Here is a 16,074-nt window from a genome sequence, read left to right on the forward strand (position 1 = left end):
CACATATAGATTATACTCGTACATACGTGTGTGTTATCTTTAGGTTGATAAAGAACGATATAGGAATATTTCAACTGGAAAGGACGATGCCATCCAGCAATGCTAAACTAGCGAGCAATTAATGATAGGATTTTCAGAATGTGAGAGATTATATAATTATTATATATTATAAATTCCATGGCCAAACAACGTCGCAGCCCACAACAGCCATGACTGTCAACGAACTGGAAGTCCAAGACTAGAGTTTCGCCCTCATTTGGGCTCATCAGTTAGACACATCCAACTGAAAATCCTATCATTAATTGCTAGCTAGGTTAGTATTGCTGGATGGCATTGTTCCTTCGAGTTGAAACTCCTAATTGTGAGACATCGGCTTTGGGTAATTAGCTGGTTAAATGACCGCGTCCCTTGTTGAGACGAAGTAGGTCCATTTCACAGTCGGATTTCAGTACGCTTTGCTTGATCTGTGTTAGTTAATAGAATTTCTTGTGTGTGAGGCGTTTGCTCAGTTGGTAGAGTGCTTGCCTCGCAGGCAAGAGGCTCGGGTTTTGAATCCTGAGTTCGGATGTGTCTAACTGATGAGCCCAAATGAGGGCGAAACTCGAGTCTTGGACTTCCAGACCGTTGAATGTCATGGCTCCTGTGGGCTGCAACGTTGTTTGGCTGTGAAATTTATTATATATAATCTCTCACCTTCTGAAAATCATATATATATATATATTCTATATTTTTATATTTTTTATTCTTATTTTATTTTATTTTATATTATATATTATATTTTATATTTTATTTTTTATTATATTTTATTTTTTTATTTATTTATTCTTTATTTTCTATTTATTTATTATATATTTATTTATTTATTTTATTTCCCTTTTTTATTTTTATTTTTATTTTCCTTTTAGTGTCGTTTAATAACTCTTGCTGACATGTTTTTAAGTGATGACTTGTACATTTCAGTTGACCTATATTATTTTGCCCTATATATATTTTCGCGCCTTTAACATTTCCTGTCGTGGTCGTTTTGACTTTTGTTTCCCTTTATTTTATATTTAACTTTATCATTTTTTTTTCTTCCCAGATTTTTTTTATTTATAGTTATGTCTCGGAAGTAGAGTGAAAAGCACATCTTATTTTTCTTTTATTATTTTTTTTTTTTCCTTGTACACATGTTTGTGAATTATTCCATGGATTTCTGCCTTTGGATTATTATGGACCATCTTCTTCCAATTACGGGATTTCCTTGGATTTTACTTGTACAAATGGAAATTCTTTTAACTTTCTTGAAGTTTTACATTTGGATTTTACCGTTACTGGAATTTTTATCTTCCACCAGACTATCCATTCATGTGTAATCACCTTTTTCTTTACCATATTCTCTCTGCTTAACTTATTTTGTTTTTAAGTAAGATCTTTGACTTATTTGTTGTTTCATCAAATACTTCTGCATGCAAAATCCGATCCTGCATTTTGCTAATTCCTACCCTCTGATGAGAAGGAGAGTATTTCTTCGAAACTCCCCGGATTAAGGACTATCCATTTATCTAGTGTTTCCTTTTCAGATTAAATATGTTTTTAACTCATTTCAAAGGGGTTTTAACATATTTTATTAACTGTTTGCTCATATATATATATATATATATATATATATATATATATATATATATATATATAGCTAGGATGTTGGTGAGCCTTGTTGTCATTTGCGTTCTGCTAAGAAAAAAATACCATCAGACACCTTCTATTAGTGATAAAAATACAACACTATCATTAATCTGTACGTCTGAAGTGGAAACTATACTATTGCTCCTATTAATATTAATAAATTATAGGTATAACCCTAAATTTTGACAACAATAACAAAAATACAAGTAGAAACTAATAAAATTTAATTAATTCCTCACAATTTTACTCTATATTGAAAAGGAAAGATCAGGGTTTAAATCGCATAGAAATATTTTTTTTATTTTACACTGAATAAAATGGACAAAATAACCAAACACATTAAAAATAATGAAAAATTAACATGGCGTGGCAGATATACAAAACACAGGTTTTATAAAACATTAAAAATATAGGACAAAAACAACAACTTGGTACAAATATATATTACATCTTTTAAGGTTTTTGTTCAATCATTATTCAGGTGAAATATAGCAGTAAACTCTTACGTTTGGCTTGAAATATTATGAAAAAGACATATATAGATAGGATCGCCAGAAAAAAATATCATATTAACACCTAAAACAATTAACTTCCGGTTTGATATGGCACCCGTTAACTGACAATTTCCTTTATTATTAATTTTCAATATCGTAATTTGAAAAAAGAGTAATATTTAGATTATTATTTTTTTTATTAAATGCCTTTATTTTTAATCTAAATTAAATCTTTAAATTAATTTTATCGGAAACTTATTTTCCATGCTAAATGTTTGTATCGACATAAACTAAAAGGCACATTTTTATTTAATATTAACAGATTATAAAACAAGCCATATGCACAAAGAAATTTAATTAGCTCTTAAATCATGATTGTTTCAGTAATTATATTTTTGTTTGACAAAAGAAACGAGTAACGCTACAATGTGCGAACAGATTACTGCGTCATTGGCTTTTCGTAGAAAAAATTATTTACGTTCGATTTCTAAATATGCTTTTTAATTATTTACTATTCAAAAACGGCATTGATTTTAAATATATATATATATATATATATATATATATATATATATATATATATATATATATATATATATATATATATATATATATATATATATAAATTATTAACATTAAAATTGTCTGTTTATTAATTTTTTTACGAACATTGAAAAATTCAATCATTAAAAAGAAGAAATAATTTCGGAAATTGTTTGAAATTACACGATTAAAAACTGCCAAATCTAAATAATGATTTTTTTTTTAATTTTGTAAAATTTAAATAATTATAATTTATTTTCAATTTTTTTTTTTTTTTTGAAAAATCGATAAAAATCGTATAAATCGGCAATTAAATATATTTTATTTCATCATTCCAGTGTATTTTAACATGTAAAAAAAAAAAACCAAAAAAACTAAGACGTGAATTCCCCACCTCCTACAAAAAAAATTCCTGATGATCGCGTTTAGGGGGAGGGGCAAAGTATGAGAATTTTTTGTATATTATTTTATTTCAGTTTATAAATATTTTTTTTTTTTTTTTAATAAATTGATCGGTACTAGTGCAGAGAGTGATCCGGACGTAAATAATAACGTTATTATTTAAAAAGCCATTCTTAACATGGGGGGGGGAGGCTGTTTTGTGCCTATTCTATGCTCCAACCTTACAATTGAATAAAAAACATATAAAACTTTAATTAAACTTGAAAATACGATTTAAAAAATAGCGCGGATCACTCTCTGCACTATTGATCGATTATTTGATGTTTGAGAGAATTTTCAAACTCGCGTTGTTTTCATTGTTTACGTCGAAATAACATGCGGTTCCAATTTTCCTGGTTTTAACTCTTGGGGAAATTTTTTGAAAATTCACCGTTTTTACGAGATCTTTAAAGAATCTTTTTATGAGATTTTTAAAGAATCTTTTTATGAGATTTTTAAAGAATCTTTCTTCTTGAGAATACTACAAAAATTATAATGAATCATTCTGAATCAATTATATTTTTTACTGTTATTATTTGTTAATACGGGTTGAAAATTCCGCCTTTATTATGGTCATACCTAATAAATTAAATTATAGTATTACTTCTGTTGTATTGTGTTTCAGGGATAAAGGAAGTGAAGTATCAGTTCTTCTGTCATGAAACCATCTTCCTTTGTGTTTGTAACAAGATCATTCTTCCAGGCATTACCTTCTCCTTTGAAGAGGGTAGTTAAGTATCTATTCTGTTGTCGTGAGACCATCCTCCCAGACATTAACTACTCCTTTTAGAGCAGTACAATCGGATGTTCATTATTAACCAATTCAACATTTGCATTGCATATACTGATAACAAGATCAGGGAACTGAGCATATTATTGCTAATAATAATAATAATAATAATAATAATAATAATAATAATAATAATAATAATAATAATAATAATAATAATAATGACAACAACAACAATTTTTCTCAAGAGAAGCCGAGTTCATCACTCATCGCCTAAATTATGGTGCTAATGCACTTACTGATCCGCGCTATTTTTTAAAGCGTAATTCCAAGTTTAATTAAAGTTTTATTATATGTTTTTTTTTATATTCAATTGTAAGGTTAAAGTACAGAATAGGTACAAAACACCCTCCCATCCTCATGTTAAGAATGGCTTTTTAAATAATAACGTTATTATTTCAGCACGGATCAATAAGTGCATGAGTACCTAAATTATTAACACTTCGGCGATTTTACTGAAAACGTAGATAAAAAAAAAGTTGAAACAAGTTTGTTTTGTTTTTACTGAAAACGAAAGTGAAAGTAACAAGTCTACTTACCGCGGTGCTTCTTTGATGAGGAGTTTCACAGCTTGAATGCATCCTCCAACGACAGCAAAGTGCAAAGGAAGCGCCCCGCTTGTACTCCGTTTCATAATGTCGCAACATGTCTCCTCTAACAGCCAGTTGAGGACATAACTATGGCCATACTTGGCGGCCAGGTGGACAGCGGTCAGTCCAAAGTCGTCCTCTTCGTCCACCTGTGCCCCGGCCTCACCCAGGAGCCAGCGGAGGGTGTGCAAGGAGCCGCTGGCCGCCGCATCGTGCAAAGGGGTAGCCCCCACGCACGTGCGTTTGCTGGCACTCAGTCCCAAGCGACATACGAGCAGCTCGAGGACGGCTACGTTGTTGCTCCTGGCACCGTAGTGGACACAGCTGGCCCCGTAGTCGTCGACGACGCTGTCGTGCAGGGATCGAGCCTGGCTGATGCTCTCCAGCACTTTCAGGTCCCCACATTTGGCCGCCGTCAGAGCCTTCTGTACAACTTTTGAACTGACAGACACTGACGGCATCATGCAAAAACGGGAAGCATGAAAGAACGAAAAGATGCAACGAGTAACCTACAAGAAGAGCAGGACAACAGCCCCCACGTTTCAGTGTGCAATAATTTAGAATTATCTTTCAAATTAAACTAAATAAATTTGAACATTTATCTTTATTATTTTTTTTTTATATTTTTATATCCTACATACGGTAACGATCCATTATATTTATTTAAATTCGAATTTTTAGAAAGCAAAAAATGTTCCGCTAATTATATATTAGCATGAAATAAAACGAAAAGAAAATTCTATCTTAATTCTTTTTGCTGTTTTTAGATATGATAAATATTTTTAGATATGATAAGTATTTTTAGATATGATAAATATTTTTAGATATGATAAATATTCATTGCTTCTTTTTAATTCGTTATCGCTTTTCTTAAAATATTGCAAACAAAATTTTAGTTGTATTTTTCCTATTATCAAGTCGATATTTTTCTTCTTTTTTCTAAAAAAAAAAAAAATTAAAAACTGAGAAAAAAATTCTTCACCGGCTTTTAGTATTTTTATTTTTCGATCTTTTCTTCATATTTGTTTTTGCCTTTTTCATAAAAATTACAGAACTAAAAAATGTCTGTTTCATTTACTCGTTATGTTTTTTTTTTAAATCTTGTTAATTAGTTAATAGCTAAAATTATTTTTAAAAATCGAGGACTTTAAATTAATTTAAGTACTTAAAAATTAAAACTACAGAAAATAAAAGTAAAAATGGACGGATATTTGTTTTTATCATAAAAACGAAAAAACGTTAATATTAATTAATAACAATAATTAATAATTCTTAATATAATAATAATCGGCTGCTATTGTGAAGAATCCTTCTACCAAAATAATACGTAAAATAACAAATCCTACCAACAATTTAGTGCCTTTTTCGTTTTATAATTTACTGAAAAAAGGATATTTTAAAAGAGAGAAAGAATATGCTATTAAAAAATAACGAGATATTCTAGAATGTCTTCAATTATTTTTTTGGATAAAAGTAGCGAAAATTGCGAAACGGTGAAGAATTCAGCAGACGAAAAAGAAAAAAAAGAAAGAAAAGTCGAGACTTTCAATGAATGAATGAATGAAGTTTGCTTGGTCGAAATACGACGTAGAACTGGATTCTTTTCTTTTCTTTTTTAAAAGTAATTCTTAACGAATTTCTTTAAAAAATATATAGATTTAATCCTTTTCTCCGGCTTTGTTTTTAAATTTTCACATTTCTTCGAGAGGTTAATTCTTACTTTCTTTTGGAAAAAAAAAGCGTTTCGTTTGGTTTTGTTGGTAGAATTTAAATAATGGTTCAATAATGGTTCCTTCTTTTTCTTCCTGTTGCGGCTTCCATTTATGATAGAAGTGAATAATCGGTTTATCCAATAATAATAATAACAACAATATTCATGATTTTAGTATTTCGTTTCATCATTTGATTATTTCCTTTTGTGCGTTTTTTGTTTGTTTTATTATTATTATTATTATTATTATAAAAAATGGTGCCGACTTTTTTTCTTCTTTTTCTTGTGGTGCTGAGGTTGATTCGCTGGCTTCCTTACTCTGCCACTGCCGCTGCTGCTGCTTTCTTGTGCGTAAAACGCAGAGTAGGAGGAGGGAGGAGGAGGAAGAGTTAGTGCCAATGTGTGAACATCTTCATCCATGCATTAAACTCTTCTTCTGTCTCTCTCTCTCTCTCTCTCTCTCTCTCGCTCTCTCTCTCTCAACGTGGAAAAGAAGGTATAGTTAAAATGATTGTAGTTGATTAACTGATTCGTTGAGTGTTTTACGGCTTATCAACTTTTTAAAAAGTTATTGAAAATGTGAAGACCGTTATCACAACATTAACCTCTCTCTCTTTATCGATCTCGCTTTTGTCTTACCATTTCTTCCCTTTTCTCTGAACTCCCACTCCCACACGTAAATGCATACACACACATGCAATCTTTCTTTTAATTTGAGATAGATTGTTTCTACTAAAAACTACTACTAGGCAAAATTATTGTAGTAGTTTGATTGATTAATCGTTTCTTTCAGTTTGTTACCATTTTTAGGGTTATTTAACGTGTGGGCATCTTCACCCCCCCCCACGTGCATACAAACATACTATCCCATTACTCGCTCCTTCTCTCTCTCTCTCTCTCTCTCTCTCTCTCTCTCACTCTCTCTCTCTCTCTCTCTCTATATATATATATATACACACACACACACACACACACACACACACACACACACATACTCCATTCTTCAGAATAAAATTATTTAACAATCAGCTGATATGGAAACCTGTGATTATAAGACTTACAAGATATTACTGGCAGTAATACTGTGTAAGTATTATCCCACCTAACAATTGCTCGATATACAAGATAGAGCAAATAAATCAAATTTTAATCATTCAATAAATTTAAAAATTTATGACGTGAAATGTTTGAGTTTCAGATCAAAGATTTTGTGGTTGACTGGTGGATATATTATACATATCCCCCAGTCGTACAAGATAGCAGAAATGAATTGAATTGGGAAAGGAAAAATGAATTGCTTTGAGGAAGGAACGAACAACGCGTTTACTTGAATTAAACGAACTATAATTTATTTCGTGAAGAAACAAGTGAAAGGAAAGGGTACTACACGTGTTTAGTTTGGCGTGAGTCTCTCGCTGTTTACTGGTGAGAAGGAAAATCTATTGGCGTAGAGAGAGAAAGTCAATCCAGTTTGGTGTGCGTCTCTCGCTATTAGCTGGTGAGGAGGAAAGTCTATTCTAGTATAGAGAGAGAATGAGAAAAAGTCAATCCAGGCCATGGAGATAGAAAATGTATAAAGTGTACATACTGTCTGTTAGCTCGTGCCCCATACATAGTAGCAGAGGATGTGACGCGCGTGAGCACGCGCCTCCCGAAAGGGAGGCGGCTGGTTCGCCGAACCTCTCAGCTCGAGAACTGGTCCAAAAAGGAAGATGCTGCTTATTGCTCTTGCTTTTATAATTGTTTCCGGTGGTCTTTTGCAAATGTGTGTATTTCCTTTGAAAGGGGAAGTGACTTTGTCCATGTGTGCGTACATGTGCGCGTATGTGTGCATACATGTGTGTACGTTAGTGTGTGTGTGTGTACACGTGAATGTGAATGTATGTACGTGAACATGAATATATCGACGTGTGTGTACATGTGCACGTATGTTTGTGTGCGCGTATGTATATGACAAGAAAAGTGGCTTGAAATGTGAACGCTTGTTTTTGTGTGAGACTAGGAAAGGCTCCCACAATTTTTTATTATTCTATGTAAGACAAAAATACATTAGAAATATTTTAACTCCTTAATCTATAGGATTTCGATGCCTACCATCTCTTCAGAAGAGAAAATATTAGCAAATAGTGGATCTTTTTATTAATAAACATATAAATTGATATATTCAATATTTTTATATTCAGAGAACATAAGCTTAACATTTCACTCGACAATTATATTGAAATTGTTAAACAAAATTAAAAATATAAAAATTAAAAAATAAAATACGCTTTAGAAGACAGGCCATGTAGAAATATCTTTTAAATTTAATTTGAGCCCAAAACAATAAATGTTAAGAGGTCAAAGTTTAAAAAAGAAAATAATGTACAAAAAGGAAATAATGTATAACAATAAAATAATGTATAACAATAAAATAATGTATAAAAAGATAATAATGTATAAAAAAGAAATAATGTATGAAAATGAAATAATGTATAAAAATGAAATGATGTATAAAAATGAAATGATGTATAAAAATGAAATGATGTATGAAAATAAAATAATGTATAAAAATGAAACAATGTATAAAAATGAAATGATGTATAAAAATGACACGAACTATAAAAATGAAATGATGTATAAAAATGAAATGATGTATGAAAAGGAAATAATGTATAAAAATGAAATGATGTATAAAAATGAAATGATGTATATAATTAAAAAATGTATGAAAATGAAATGATGTATAAAAAAATAATGTATAAAAATGAAATAATGTATAAAAATAAAATAATGTATAAAAATAAAATAATGTATAAAAATGCAATGATGTATAAAAAATAATATATCAAAATAAAATCATGAAATAATGTATAAAAATGAAATAATGTATAAAAAATTAAATGATGTATAAAATGAAATGATGTATAAAAATGAAATGATGTATAAAAAAATAATGTATAAAAAATGAAATGATGTATGAAAACGGAATAATGTAAAAAAATCAAGTAATGTATAAAAATGAAATAATGTATAAAAATGAAATAATGTATCAAAATGAAATGATTTATAAAAATGAAATAATGTATGAAAATAAAATGATGTATAAAAATGAAATGATGTATAAAAAAATAATGTATAAAAATGAAATGATGTATAAAAAATAATGTATAAAAATAAAATGATGTATGAAAATGAAATGATGTATAAAAATAAAATAATGTATAAAAATGAAATAATGTATTAAAATGAAATGATGTATAAAAATAAAATGATGTATGAAAATAAAATGATGTATAAAAAATAGTGTATAAAAATGAAATGATGTATAAAAAATATGTATAAAAATGAAATGATGTATAAAAATGAAATGATGTATAAAAATAATGTATAAAAATGAAATGATGTATAAAAATAATGTATAAAAATGAAATGATGTATAAAAATAATGTATAAAAATGAAATGATGTATAAAGATAATGTATAAAAATGAAATGATGTATAAAAATAATGTATGAAAATGAAATGATGTATAAAAATGAAATGATGTATAAAAATAATGTATGAAAATAAAATGATGTATAAAAATAAAATGATGTATAAAAAATAGTGTATAAAAATGAAATGATGTATAAAAAATAATGTATAAAAATGAAATGATGTATAAAAATAATGTATGAAAATAAAATGATGTATAAAAATAAAATGATGTATAAAAAATAGTGTATAAAAATGAAATGATGTATAAAAAATAATGTATAAAAATGAAATGATGTATAAAAATAATGTATAAAAATGAAATGATGTATAAAAATAATGTATGAAAATAAAATGATGTATAAAAATAAAATGATGTATAAAAAATAGTGTACAAAAATTAAATGATGTATAAAAAATAATGTATAAAAATGAAATGATGTATAAAAATGAAATGATGTATAAAAATAATGTATAAAAATGAAATGATGTATAAAAATAATGTATGAAAATGAAATGATGTATAAAAATGCAATGATGTATAAAAATAATGTATGAAAATGAAATGATGTATAAAAATAATGTATGAAAATGAAATGATGTATAAAAATAATGTATAAAAATGAAATGATGTATAAAAATAATGTATAAAAATGAAATGATGCATAAAAATAATGTATGAAAATGAAATGATGTATAAAAATAATGTATAAAAATGAAATGATGTATAAAAATAATGTATGAAAATGAAATGATGTATAAAAATAATGTATAAAAATGAAATGATGTATAAAAATAATGTATGAAAATGAAATGATGTATAAAAATAATGTATAAAAATGAAATGATGTATAAAAATAATGTATGAAAATTAAATGATGCATAAAAATGAAATGATGTATGAAAATGAAATGCTGTATAAAAATGAAATAATGTATGGAAATGAAATGATGTATAAAAATGAAAGAATGTATAAAAAATAATGTATAAAAATGAAATGATGTATGAAAATGAAATGATGTATAAAAATAATGTATAAAAATGAAATGATGTATAAAAATAAAGTATAAAAATGAAATGATGTATAAAAATAATGTATAAAAATGAAATGATGTATAAAAATGAAATGATGTATAAAAAATAATGTATAAAAATGAAATGATGTATAAAAATGAAATAATGTATAAAAATGAAATAATGTATGAAAATGAAATGATGTATAAAAATGAAATGATGTATAAAAAGTAAAAATGCATAAAAAAGTGATGTATAAAAATGAAATGATGTATAAAAATGAAATGATGTATAAAAATGAAATAATGCATAAAATGAAATGATGTATAAAATAAAATAATGTATAAAAATGAAATGATGTATAAAATAAAATAATGTATAAAAATGAAATAATGCATAAAATGAAATAATGTATAAAAATGAAATGATGTATAAAAATGAAATGATGCATAAAATAAAAAAATGTATAAAAATAAAATAATGTATAAAAATGAAATGATGTATACAAATCAAATAATGAATAAAAATAAAAAATAATACATAAAAATGGAATGAAGTATAAAAATAAAATATTGTATAAAAATAATGTTTAAAAACGAAGTAATGTATAACAATCAAATAATGTATAAAAATGAAATGACGTATGAAAATTAAATGATGTATAAAAATGAATTAATGTATAAAAAATGAAATGATTATAAATTCGAAATAATGTATAAAAATAAAATAATGCATAAAAATGAAATGATGTATAAAAACGATATAATATATAACAATCAAATAATGTATAAAAATGATATTATGTATAAAAATAAAATAATGTATTAAAATAAACAAATTTATAAAAATGGAATGATATATAAAAAATGAAATGATGTATAAAACGAAATAATGTATAATAATAAAATAATGTTTAAAAATGAAATAATGTATAAAAATGAAATAATGTATAAAAACGAAATAATGTATAAAAATGAAATAATGTATAAAAATGAAATAATCTATAAAAATAAAATAATGTATAAAAATGATATGATGTATAAAAATAAAATAATGTATAAAAATGATATGATGTATAAAAATAAAATAATGTATAAAAATCAAAATATTTTTAAAAACGAAATGATGTATGAAAAATGACATGTATAAATACGAAATAATGTATAACAATCAAATAATGTATAAAAATGAAATAATGTATAAAAATAAAATTATGTATTAAAATGAAATGATGTATAAAATGAAATAATGTATAAAAATGAAATGATGTATAAAAATGAAATGATGTATAAAAAGTAAAAATGCATAAAAAAGTGATGTATAAAAATGAAATGATGTATAAAAATGAAATGATGTATAAAAATGGAATAATGTATAAAAATAAAATGATGTATAAAAATGAAATAATGCATAAAATGAAATGATGTATAAAAATAAAATAATGTATAAAAATGACATAATGTATAAAAACGAAATAATGTATAAACGTGAAATAATGTATAAAAATCAAATAATGTATAAAAATCAAATAATGTATCAAAATGAAATGATTTATAAAAATTAAATAATGTATAAAACATAATGTATAAAAATGAAAAGATATATGAAAATGAAATGGTTCTTAAAAATAAAATAATACATAAAAACTGAAACGATGTATAAAAATGAAATAGAGTATGTAAATGAAATGATGTATAAAAATGAAATGATGCATAAAAATGAAATAATGTATAAAAATAAAATGATGTATAAAAATGAAATAATGCATTAAATGAAATTCTGTATAAAAATAAAATAATGTATAAAAAATGAAATCATGTATAAAATAAAATAATGTATTAAAATGAAATAATGCATATAATAAAATGATGTATAAAAATAAAATGATGTATAAAAAATGAAATGATGTATAAAAATAAAATAATGTACAAAAATAAAATAATGCATGAACATGAAATAATTTATAAAAATGAAATGATGTATAAAAATGAAATAATGTATAAAAATTAAAAATAATGCATAAAAATGAAATGATGTATAAAAATGAAATGATGTATAAAAATGAAATGATGTATAAAAATGAAATGATGTATAAAAATGAAATGATGTATAAAAATGAAATAATGTATAAAAATGAAATGATGTATAAAAATGAAATAATGTATAAAAACGAAATAATGTATAAAAATGAAATAATGTATAAAAATGAAATGATGTATAAAAATGAAATGATGTATAAAAATGAAATAATGTATAAAAATGAAATGATGTATAAAAATGAAATAATGTATAAAAATGAAATGATGTATAAAAATGAAATAATGTATAAAAATGGAATGATGTATAAAAATGAAATAATGTATAAAAATGAAATGATGTATAAAAATGAAATAATGTATAAAAATGAAATAATGTATAAAAATGAAATAATGTATAAAAATGAAATAATGTATAAAAATGAAATGATGTATAAAAATAAAATAATGTATAAAAATGAAATGATGTATAAAAATGAAATAATGTATAAAAATGAAATGATGTATAAAAATGAAATAATGTATAAAAATGAAATGATGTATAAAAATGAAATAATGTATAAAAATGAAATAATGTATAAAAATGAAATAATGTATAAAAATGAAATGATGTATAAAAATGAAATAATGTATAAAAATGAAATGATGTATAAAAATGAAATAATGTATAAAAATGAAATGATGTATAAAAATGAAATAATGTATAAAAATGAAATAATGTATAAAAATGAAATAATGTATAAAAATGAAATGATGTATAAAAATGAAATAATGTATAAAAATGAAATGATGTATAAAAATGAAATAATGTATAAAAATGAAATGATGTATAAAAATGAAATGATGTATAAAAATGAAATAATGTACAAAAATGAAATGATGTATAAAAATGAAATGATGTATAAAAATGAAATAATGTATAAAAATGAAATGATGTATAAAAATGAAATAATGTACAAAAATGAAATAATGTATAAAAATGAAATGATGTATAAAAATGAAATAATGTATAAAAATGAAATAATGTATAAAAATGAAATAATGTATAAAAATGAAATGATGTATAAAAATGAAATGATGTATAAAAATGAAATAATGTACAAAAATGAAATGATGTATAAAAATGAAATGATGTATAAAAATGAAATGATGTATAAAAATGAAATAATGTATAAAAATGAAATGATGTATAAAAATGAAATAATGTATAAAAACGAAATGATGTATAAAAATGAAATGATGTATAAAAATGAAATGATGTATAAAAATGAAATAATGTATAAAAATGAAATGATGTATAAAAATGAAATAATGTACAAAAATGAAATGATGTATAAAAATGAAATGATGTATAAAAATGAAATAATGTATAAAAATGAAATGATGTATAAAAATGAAATAATGTACAAAAATGAAATGATGTATAAAAATGAAATGATGTATAAAAATGAAATAATGTATAAAAATGAAATGATGTATAAAAATGAAATAATGTATAAAAACGAAATGATGTATAAAAATGAAATAATGTATAAAAATGAAATGATGTATAAAAATGAAATGATGTATAAAAATGAAATAATGTATAAAAATGAAATGATGTATAAAAATGAAATGATGTATAAAAATGAAATGATGTATAAAAATGAAATGATGTATAAAAATGAAATAATGTATAAAAATGAAATGATGTATAAAAATGAAATGATGTATAAAAATGAAATAATGTATAAAAATGAAATGATGTATAAAAATGAAATGATGTATAAAAATGAAATAATGTATAAAAATGAAATTATGTATAAAAACGAAATGATGTATAAAAATGAAATAATGTATAAAAATGAAATTATGTATAAAAATGAAATGATGTATAAAAATGAAATGATGTATAAAAATGAAATAATGTATAAAAATGAAATGATGTATAAAAATGAAATTATGTATAAAAATGAAATTATGTATAAAAATGAAATAATGTATAAAAATGAAATGATGTATAAAAATGAAATAATGTATAAAAATGAAATGATGTATAAAAATGAAATAATGTATAAAAATGAAATGATGTATAAAAATGAAATAATGTATAAAAATGAAATAATGTATAAAAATGAAATGATGTATAAAAATGAAATAATGTATAAAAATGAAATAATGTATAAAAATGAAATGATGTAAAAAAATGAAATGATGCATGAAAATAAAATGGTGCACAAAAATAAAAACTAATGCATAAAAATGAAATGGTGTATAAAAATTAAATGATATAAAAAAATAAAAAATAATGTATAAAATGGTGTATAGAAATAAAATAATGTATAAAAATGAAAATGTGCATAAAATAAAATAATCTGATGATGATAAAATAAAATAATGTATGAAAATTAAATAATGTATACATATAAAAATAACGTATAAAAATGAAATGATGTATAAAAATAAAATTATTTATAACAATCAAATGCTGTTAAAAAATGATGTATGAAAAGAAAATGATGTATGAAAAGGAAATAAGGTATTTAATTGTAATAATGTATAAATAAGAAACAATATATGAAAATAAAATGATGTTAAAAATAAAATGATGTTAAAAATGAAATGATGTTAAAAATAAAATGATATTTTTTTTTTTACATGTGGGGTCACTATTTATCAAGGCCCGAAGGCCACTCAGGGATAAGGGTTATTGCGTGTCCAGTAATCAATGAGATAGTATTCTAGTAATCATTAGTATTGGGAGTTTTGATAGAGTGTCTTACTTAAGGGGGCGGTTAGTCAGGAGTTTGTTTATGGACGTACTTGGCTTTTATAAAGATAGAGAATTGCATCAGTAGTGAGATATCTTCTGTGAGCGGTAGAAGGATCCCACCATTTTCCCAGCGTCCCTGGCAACAGATTTGATGTACGTGTTCCATTTTAGATCAGGAGTAGAGGTCAACCCCAGAAGCTTGTCAAAACATGGAGCCTCTCCAAGACGAGAGCCATCCATTTCAATTGATGCCAGATGGGGATCAGAGCGTTGATGATGTAAGGATAGAAGCTTGGTTTTTGGATGCATTAAAAGTGACCAGCCACCTCTTCCCCCATTGTATCACGTGCTCAAAATCAGAGGAGAGAGAATTAGAGAGAACTTTGTCATTTACGGCCTTTGATGTGTTGCCATAGATGGTTGTGTCATCAGCATAGATGTCAATGAATGATTTAAGTATGTGTTTTAGGAGATCATTGATGTAGCTCAGTTACTTTGGATTTAACAGACTGAGCATATAGCTCTCTTGCATGTTTTATTACTCTTTTACAGTGATTGCTGGCAGTCCTGAAAGCAGCTTTA

At 24.6% G+C, this 16,074-nt stretch overlaps 1 protein-coding gene across 2 annotated transcripts in view; it reads right to left on the reverse strand.

The window, feature by feature from the left end:
* Nucleotides 1-5,485, reverse strand: part of LOC145255722 (uncharacterized) — a 492,481-nt gene extending 486,996 nt beyond the window's left edge. The window contains exon 1 of one of the 2 annotated variants that reach the window (XM_080114321.1): nucleotides 4,473-5,485. In XM_080114321.1, coding sequence (XP_079970447.1) covers nucleotides 4,473-4,987 — 515 coding nt within the window. In that variant the 5' untranslated portion in view covers nucleotides 4,988-5,485. The remainder of the gene's footprint in view (nucleotides 1-4,472) is intronic. The other variant, XM_080114322.1, reaches the window with a different exon arrangement.
* Nucleotides 5,486-16,074: the final 10,589 nt, after the last annotated feature.

This window comes from Euprymna scolopes, chromosome 31, assembly GCF_053919585.1.
Source record: "Euprymna scolopes isolate OS-2025 chromosome 31, ASM5391958v1, whole genome shotgun sequence".
Taxonomy (NCBI): Eukaryota; Metazoa; Mollusca; class Cephalopoda; order Sepiida; family Sepiolidae; genus Euprymna; species Euprymna scolopes.